Below are 9,628 nucleotides of genomic sequence, written 5' to 3' on the forward strand. Positions count from 1 at the left end.
GACGTGAATGAGCTGGCTCTTTACTTGATTATAGAGATACTTCGTCGTGCATTGGCAAAATATACTATCCGAGGAATTGAAAAATTGGTAAAGGAGTTTTCATTAAATTTTGCTGGCCCAAGGTTTCAGAGGGCCACAAGCCAAGAATAGAACATAATACTTAAGTTCAAAAGAGCATAAGTTCATAAGTACTTAAGTTCGTAACTATATAAATTCATAAATACATATACATGTAAGTTCATAAGAAAATAAGTACAAAAACACATAAGGACATAAGCACCTCAGTACCTAAGTGCATAAATACAAAGTTCATGAAATTTACATGTAAGATCATAAGTACAGAAGTACATACGTTCATAAGTGCTTATGTTTATAAGTACATAAACCCATATTTACATAGGTAGGTTCATAAGAATATAAGTTCATAGTTCCGAAGTACATAAGCAAACGTGCATATGAATATAAGTACAAACATAAGGACATAAGTGCAGAAGTACATAAGTTCATAAGCGCATAAATCTATATGTAATTCATAAGTACATGAGTACACAAGCTCATAAGTGCATAAACACAAAATTCATAAATTCATAAGAGCATAAGTACAAAAGTACATACTTTCACTAGTACTTAAGTTCATATATAAGTATGTAAGTTCACATGAACATAAGTACATATGTACAATACAAAAGTAAATAAGTTCTTAAATATATACGTAATTTTGTAAGAGCATAAGCACAAAAGTTCATAAGCTCCTAAATACATAAGGTAGCAATACATAAGCACTTAAGTTCATAAATACATAAGTAAGTTCATGATTGCAAAAGTAGAAAAATTCATAAACTCACAAGTACGCTAGTTCATACATACATATATTATTATGTAAGTTCACTTGAAAGCCTCACTACAAGCAGATCTCGAAATGGTCGCACGTCGTATACTTTTACATACATTTACTTATATGAAATCGCTCTTATTATTTAATTTTCCTTTGTAGCTTTCACTTTCATATTAATTACCGTATTTCTAACTGCTCACTCTTATATTTCTTTGCAGGGGAAGCAGAAAAAGTCAAAACATTGATCAGATTACGTGCGGAACTCTCGCCGTTATTCACAGGCAAACGTAATGCCTCTAAATATGCATGGGCGTAAGTAAACTATAACAAATAAGCAGATACAAATTAAAAAAAAGTATATTTCATAATTTCACAAAAAATTATTATCCCAATTTAGAATTTTTTTGCTTTACTTTTACTTTTGCTTTTTAAAAAAAAATTGTAATTCTTTAACTTTTATAAATTTTTCTAAGTTGACCTTTACTATATTAACTGTAAAATATATAAAAACTTCTATTGATTATAATATTCTTCTATTAATAAATAACATTAAAATTATGAAAAAATTGTAAGTTTTGAAAAGTACAATTTATTGAAAGTTAATTAACGTTTATTCAAAACAAAAAAAAATTAAAATTATTATTATTATCACCAGTTTTTAGTATCTAAAATTTTATATATTTTTTTGTAAACGGAATCAAGCCGAATTTTATCCATCCTACATTCATTCTTTCTTTCTTTCTCTCTGATCCCCTTTTTACTTTATCTTTCATCCTTTCTCTTTTTCTCCGCCATGGCCATTTTCATGCATTCCACTTCCTCTCTCTCCAATAACTCTGCCAATCAACGTTGTCCATCTAATACACTTCCGCTTTTATTCCCACCCCAACAATTTGTAGGGTTGTCGAGCGCAAATTGAATGTTCCGCTGCCGCTTTCGAAGATCATAAAAAAATGGAACAACCTGCTGCAGGAATACAAGGTAAGTACTAGCTCCAATTAGCAGATAACTTTGCTGGATCACCCATACTAATACGTTACGCATGTCGTTTTTCCATTGCCGCTCATCATATGCTTCTCATCACTCTCAAAACCAACCACCCGATCTCTCTTTCTCTATCTTCTCCATTTCACGAACCCTATTTCGTACAGGCCATCAAGATGTCCGAGGAGCCAAAGCGTCGCGAATGGCCTTTCTTCACACTCATGGACGTCTATTTCAGCGATCAGGTCAATGATCCTTCGTTGCGTCTATTTTCCTCTACCAAAACGCTGCGCGAGACCATCGACGACAGCGTCTTCGAAGAGGATCCCATTATTGTGTCCGCCATTGAGGCAGCCACTTCGGGCGCTTACATGGACATTGACGAGCTGATACGCCGTCAGAAAGAGCGCGCCGAGAAGAAGTATGCGCTGGGTGGTGGCAGTATTGGTGATTACAAATACGACATCAAACCGATGCTGCAGAACAGCAAATTCAACAGTAACGACACGTTGAAGCTTTCGAAGAGCGTCGATGATCTGAGCATGCAACAGTACAAAATCAAGGACGAGCTCATGCGCCAACACGAGCAAGAGCAGCAGGAAAACATACTCAAGATCAAACAGCATGCGCGCCAACAGCAGCAACAAGCCCAACAACAGGCACAGCAGCAGGCACAACGCGAACGCGAGCGTGAACGTGAGCGTGAACAGCAAGCGCAACAGCAACAACAACGTTATCTACATGCTGCGGCTGGGCAACAACAATTGCCGCCACCACCATCACCACATGCAGTACATCGCTTGCCACAACAACCAACACCACCACCAGGGCTGCAACATGCCTTGCAACAGCAACATCAACATTTGCTGCACCAACATCAACAACAACAGCAGCAGCAGCAGCAGCAACAGCAGCATCACCTCCATCATCAGCAGCAACAACGTCAGCAACAGTTGCAACAACAACATCAACAACAACAACAGCAGCAGCCACAGCAATTGTCGCCATCCATTGCACTGCCACCGCCACCCACACCGCCCACCACTGCCCAGCAAATACATATCCAAACGGCCCAGCATCAGGCTACCCAACAACAATTGCACTTGCAACAACAACAGCAGCAGCACAATCCACACCACCCACAGCAGCAACAACAGCCCTATGCAGATCCCAACACAATCGATCAGTACCTGCTGTCGTGGAACAATTTCCATGGCAATATGTGTCGCGGCTTCCACACGCTACAGAAGGACGAAAAGATGGTGGATGTGACGATTGCTGCCGGTGGGAAAATATTCAAAGCACACAAACTCGTAAGCATACAAATGAACGTAGCATTCCTTGGTGGAAAGACGAAGGTCCTGTAAATTTTTATTTAAAAGAATTTTTTGTATACCAAGTAGCTGTTTGATTCACGGATTAAATTTAAAATTTTTCTTAGCATTTCTTACTCTGTAGTCTCCTTTGTTTATTTAGCACTTATAGTATTATTGAAAGCACGAAGCGATTTTTTGGACGATTATCATTTGTTCGACGAACATCATTTTTGGTTTGTTTTTTTAACATAGAGTGGATCTCAAAAGCAACTGTTTACTTAGAAAATTAGTTTTGGTCGGCCTTTTCCCTGGCTGGAATGGCACTAACAGAAACTTGTTTTCTACTTAGGCATTCCTTATGTAAAGGAATTTTTAATAAGAGGTGTTATTTTGATATTAAAAGAAAAATTCTATTTTTTAATATAAATGATCGGATGTTTATTTCATTATAAAGAGGAAGGTATGCCGTTAATAGTGGAAAATAACATCAGGCATATGACCACCACGACCACGCTTACAGGACAATATCCTTTTCATGAAATTTTCCATAACCGAAATGCAAAGTGGCTGCTCTATGTCCTCGATTGCCTCGCGAATCCCATCTTTGAGGTCTTGAATCGACCCTGGGCTGTTGGCGTAGACCTTCTCTTTCCCTCTTTTCCAAAGAAAAAAGTCATAAGGTGTTAAATCACATGATCTCGATGGCCAAATGTGATCACCTCTTTGAGAAATAACACGGCCCGGAAACTTTTCCCGTAAAAGATCAATGGTTTCGTTGTTTGTGTGGCACGCCGTCTTGTTGAAAATAAACGTTTCCCCAGATCAATACCATCCAATCCCGGCCATGAAAAATCGTTAATAATCTCTCGATAGCGATAAATAACACCTGCTATTGGAAAACCCTTTATTATAAAAATTTTAGTATTTTTTATTATTATTTTTTTCCTATTTTTTTCTTTAAAATCTTTACATTTCTTTTATACTATAGTCTCTGTCTTTATATCTCTTTCGGTTTTTCCATCCATTCCTTGTTCTATAAACAAATTTTTTTGTATATTCTTTATACGCTTCAACTTATAATTTGTTATCCCTCTTTCATCTCCTCAGGTACTCTCGGTTTGTAGTCCATACTTTCAACAAATATTCCTGGAGAACCCATCAAGCCACCCTATACTTTTAATGGCCGATGTAGAAGCACCGCACATGGCTGGTCTACTGGATTTCATGTACAGTGGGCAGGTAAGTTATTTGATTGTTATCAACATTTTCAACTTTTTGAAGCCGAATCGTTAGAAAACTTAAAAATTTGCAGTTTGCAGAATAAAATGCAGAATAAAATGGAATAAAAGTTAAGATTGGAGTCGCTCAAAAATTGGTTCGGAAAATTTGTTTCCTTCAATATTGAGACTTTTCTTCCATATAAAGCACTTGCTTGGAAGTCTTTTATATGAAAGAAAATGCGCAACACCATAGCCAGAACTTGAAACTTGGATTTTGAATGGGCTAAAAATTCTGAACAAAATGTTAAAAATTTTGAGTTTTTTTTAATAAGTTAAGCTTTTATGAATTTTGTACAAAGTTTGGCTCATTGAGTTATATGGATTTTATTGCAGAATGCACTGTGCTTTTATTAAAACATAAAAAAAATTAAATACAAAGAGAAAAAAAGTTAAAACTTAGTAACTCGTCGCGCGCCTATTATTTTGAACACAGTTGTATGTATCTGGTTATTGTTTTTCCAGGTGAATGTTAAATATGAGGACCTACCAGTTTTCCTAAAAGTAGCCGAAGCAATGAAAATCAAGGGACTACATACAGAGGTAAGTTGATGTTGAAAATATATTTTATTTACATATCTAAATATACCGATTTCAATAGCGACCAAGAGAAGATATGGCATAGCATAACTGCGGGGTATTGCAGGTGTGTTTTTTCATAGTATTTTTGAATAGAAGCGACCGTAAAAACTGGGTTGTTGTGAGCCGTCAATATATATTTTTGATATTTTTAAATCCCAGCTTTATAGACTCTACTACTATTGTTGGAAAGATAGGTTTAAAAACTAATATATTTTATAAATATTTTATATAAAAAATATTTTTTTACTGGCCTTGGAAGGCTTTGTCTTAAGAGGTTCCGAATTTTTCGGCTGTGGGACCAAAAATTCCCTGCTTGCACACACCGTAGTCGTCATCAGAGTAGGGAGCTATGGTATTGCTTTCTTTTTTATTGGGAAAGGCGGTGAGTTCCAAACCCAGTACATAACCAGAAGACGGTTTCGCCTTCTCACATTAGCTCGCCCACAAACGGGTGTTGGGAAGCTACCCAGGGGATGCGTGGGTGAAGCCCGGAAATTGTGAGCTGCACAATGATCCCAATCTCTTACGAAAATGTGAAAAAGGGATTGCATCCCTTTGAACTTACCAACGAATAGCAAGCAAAACCTATTATAGGTACCCTCGTTATGAGGAGCAAATATATTAATTACCAACCATTTAGTTTCGAAAGCTCTTAACTTTAGAATTTGCCAGTATGTTTAACAATAGGATTCTTTAGTCATCTAAAGCTTCCTCTATCATGACTCAATTAATAAAAAATACTACTTCTTTAACCAATACCTCTTTTTCTTACACTTTTAATTAGAAAAACATGAACGACGATAAGGATAATGGCTCTCCACATGATGGGGACTCCTCGGCAACGCCAACCGGCTCCGGCACCCAATGCCATTTCGATCGCGCCACACATAGCGTTAACATAACCGGTCACCCTTATGGACAATCTCCATTACAACCACAACAACTGCTCCAACAGCCACCAGCACCACCCCCACCGCAGTCAGCCGCTCAGGCGGCACTTGAACATAGCATGAATGGTACCGGCGGACCACTCTCACCCTCGCCCGGTTTTGGCAGCTTTCGTGATCACATCAAAACCAAAACCAGCTTCGCCGAAACATTTATGAAGAATCTCAGTCGTAACAATAATAATAATAGCAGTATCAATAACTACAATCACTTGGGCAATTCATTGCCGGAGTCGACCGCGGTGACCCGCAAGCCGGATAATTTCGCCATTTTGCAAGCAAACAGCAAAAAGATTTTGGACACGTCAAGGAAGCCACACAAATACCTGGCGAAACGAAAGATACTGATGCATTACAATGAGGAAATGAATGAGAAGCGCCGAAAGGAGATTGAATGTTATGGCAATGAACCCGATGCGAATAGCAATTCGGAAGTCACGCTGGTGGAGGACACAGCAACAGCACCGGAATCCTTGGGTCTAACTTCAGTCGTCTCGGTGAGCACTGTGAGCAACAGCAGCAGCAATAACTACAAAATACGACTCATGGAAAAACATCAGAATGATACAGCCGCAGCAGCAGCAGCTGCATCTGCATCTGCTGCTGCCATCGTCGTCGCGACTACAACCACATCGAAGCACAATAACAATGATAAAACAAATAATGATAAGGAGTCACATGCCCACAAAGAACCCACGCGGATGGAAGAGGAAGCAACGGAAGCATTGAATCTCGTGCAAAATAGTACCAACATCAGTGGAGCCAACAATGGACAGAAAACCGCAGCCGACACGGATATGCATGCTAAGGAGTCGGCGCCTACTGTCGCCATTACACCGCTAGTGCCGTTGATCAATATCAAAGTGGAGCAACCGGATTTGAGCTACAATATGGGAAACAATACAGGCAGTGGTCTCAGCAGTGGAGCGAGCAGCAGCGCTTGCAGTATTGGTGGCCGAAGCAGCACGAGCACCTCCGATGAAGATGAATTAGAGCGAGAGCGTGAACGAGAACTCGAACGTACATTGGAACGAGAGAGAGAGCATGAATGTGAGCGTGAACGTGAAAGAGAACGTACAATAGACCGGGAACGCGAACGGGAACGGGAACGAGATCACAGCCAATATCACGCTGATTACAATAATGATGAAATTGAGAGAGATTCAAATAACAACAATAGCAAGGACACGGCAAACTTAAATAAGAATGCGGCGCTCATACAAGCGATCACACGTAATATGGAGCATCCAAAGAGCGACAACAACAACAACCACACGGAGCTCGATCTGAGTAATACACATTTGGGGGGTTTGGGATTAGTAACAGGCATTGCCGACAATGATACCGTTAAAAATATAGCGACAGCTGAAATTTTGTGCGGACTAAAGAGTAAAGTTTTCAAAATGGAGAAATTAGATGAGGAGCGAGAACGAGAACATGAAAATTGTCGAAGCTTAAGTGAGATAAAAAATGCGGGCGATTGACAATTGAGCGCATTTAGACGTAAGGCGCATTGAGGGGTGGGTAATGAGGGTATTAATAGGCACAACGAGGACAAAGAAGATTAATAAATTGGCAAGGCAATTAGCAATTTGTGGCCGCAAAAAATGTTGAAGCAGTGGAAAGGATCATTTTTTCAAATTTGCTGAAAACATTTTCTTTTTTTTCTGCTTTGTGGGACAAAACGCCGCCTAAGCGTTGGATTAATTGATATGTTGAAGTGCATTTGTTTTATTTTTTATAATTTTTGTTAATTCATAATTATTTATTTTTACTTTTATGCATACAAACGTACATATTTTTATTTTCTCCATTAATCTAGTAGAAAAAAACACCTTAAATAGCTTAAGTTAAAATACAAAATAAAAATTAGATTTAAGAAAAGCAAGAGGAAGAGGAAGAAGAAGTAGAAGTAGACGAAGCAGAAAATTTATTAGGAAAAAATTAAATAAACAATTCAGAGTAGCGATGGAGGAAAGGTGTTTAAGGGGATTGGAAAAAAATCAAAGCTTACCTTTTATGGCACAAGCGAAATAAAATTTTAAAACTAAATGAATTTTATCGTAATTTGGCAGTATGAAGTGAATGACTTTGCAAAAAATATTTGTTCTGCGCTAAAAATTTGCAGACAAAAATATAAAAACTATTTGATAAAATTAAACAAAATTCGCATATGGTTAAATTCAAAGTATGTTTGCATAATTTTACCTGATCTACAAGCCTTCAGAATGAACTAAAAAAATATATATAAATAAAAACAAATTTTAAATAAATATTTTAAATGATTGCTGCAGCTTAACTTGCCAGCTCTATTTTACTTTCCTTTTAAAAGTTATTAAAATATTTTTATTGTTTAATACTAAAGGGAAATAAATATAATATTATATATAAAATAAAAAACAAAAATTTTATAATTGTAGAAAAACTAAAGCAAAACAAGCCTATAAAATCCTCAACAAAGCAAACGTTTTAAAAATTATTTTTATTATTAATTTATTATAAATTCTAAGTGCAAAAAATTACTAGTGCGGGGAGCGTAAGGCAATGCTGAAGCCGGAAAGTTGGCACAAAAATTAAGTAAAACATAAAAAAAAATATTATATATGTATACCATCGCAACAAAAATATTTAAAATTATTTTTCGAAATAACTGCAAATTATTATAATTTCAATTTTTTATACTTTTCTGCAATAGCTATTGTTTTACGCACTTTTGAAACAAACAAAAAATTAAATTTTTTTCTACATTTTTTCAAAAAACAAAAATATTTGAATATCACTTTTCTCAATCTTTCATTCACTAATTTTACATATACATATACATATACATAAATAAAAAATAAAAAATCAATATAAATTTTAAGTTTCTAATCGCAAAAACAAATTCAAGTAAGATAAATTTTGCTTACACTAAAATGGTAGATGTCATTATTTTAAAGGAAGCGCACATGCAACTATTTTATATTTAATTAAAAATACTTATAATTCTCTATTATTTATAAATGCAATAACAACTTGTAAGTACAGTTAAACCGCCGCCGTTTTAATGAGCTAAGAAAATTCACCACATTGAGAATTGGCAGCAAAAATAACACAGAATCGCTTCACAACCTACGGTAACTATTTATAATCCACCACAGTGCTTCTAAAACTACGGTGGCTCTCAAAGCGAGGAGGGCAGTGTTGAAAAAGTCAGTCGATTTTAAAGTCACGAGTGTGTGTGTGTGGAATTCGCCTTATCGCTAGCGCCTGTGACTCCATAATTTTTCATACTTATTTATTGACTTAATATATACATATTATACATACATGCATACAGAAGAGAATACATAAATACAACTTTGCATTCATATTTCCAGTTATTTCCAGTTAATGTATTTAACACATTGCATTGAACTTATTTATTTGCTCGTACAAAAATTTGGTGTATAAAGTTTATAAACAAACGTACATACATACATACAGACATACATATTGTACAATTATTACATTTTTTTCTTTTTGCATTACTGAAAATGCAAAACTTTGTTAAAACAAAAATTGTTCAATAAAGCAATCGTACATAAGTTAATTTTGATAAAATGGAAAATTCTTTACAAAAATAAATACAAAAATTGTTTTATTTCATGAAAATAAGTTATTGTATATTAAGTGACAAGAAGATTTTAAGTACAACTACATATGTAT

General features: G+C 36.0%; 1 protein-coding gene across 1 annotated transcript in view; it reads left to right on the plus strand.

The window, feature by feature from the left end:
- LOC129253021 (putative mediator of RNA polymerase II transcription subunit 26) overlaps positions 1-7,425 on the plus strand; it is a 51,196-nt gene extending 43,771 nt beyond the window's left edge. The window contains exons 2-7 of the mRNA XM_054891234.1: positions 1,054-1,147; positions 1,735-1,816; positions 1,987-3,132; positions 4,243-4,374; positions 4,878-4,955; positions 5,779-7,425. Coding sequence (XP_054747209.1) covers positions 1,054-1,147; positions 1,735-1,816; positions 1,987-3,132; positions 4,243-4,374; positions 4,878-4,955; positions 5,779-7,425 — 3,179 coding nt within the window. The remainder of the gene's footprint in view (positions 1-1,053; positions 1,148-1,734; positions 1,817-1,986; positions 3,133-4,242; positions 4,375-4,877; positions 4,956-5,778) is intronic.
- Positions 7,426-9,628: the final 2,203 nt, after the last annotated feature.

Source organism: Anastrepha obliqua, chromosome 1 (assembly GCF_027943255.1).
Source record: "Anastrepha obliqua isolate idAnaObli1 chromosome 1, idAnaObli1_1.0, whole genome shotgun sequence".
Lineage (NCBI taxonomy): Eukaryota > Metazoa > Arthropoda > Insecta > Diptera > Tephritidae > Anastrepha > Anastrepha obliqua.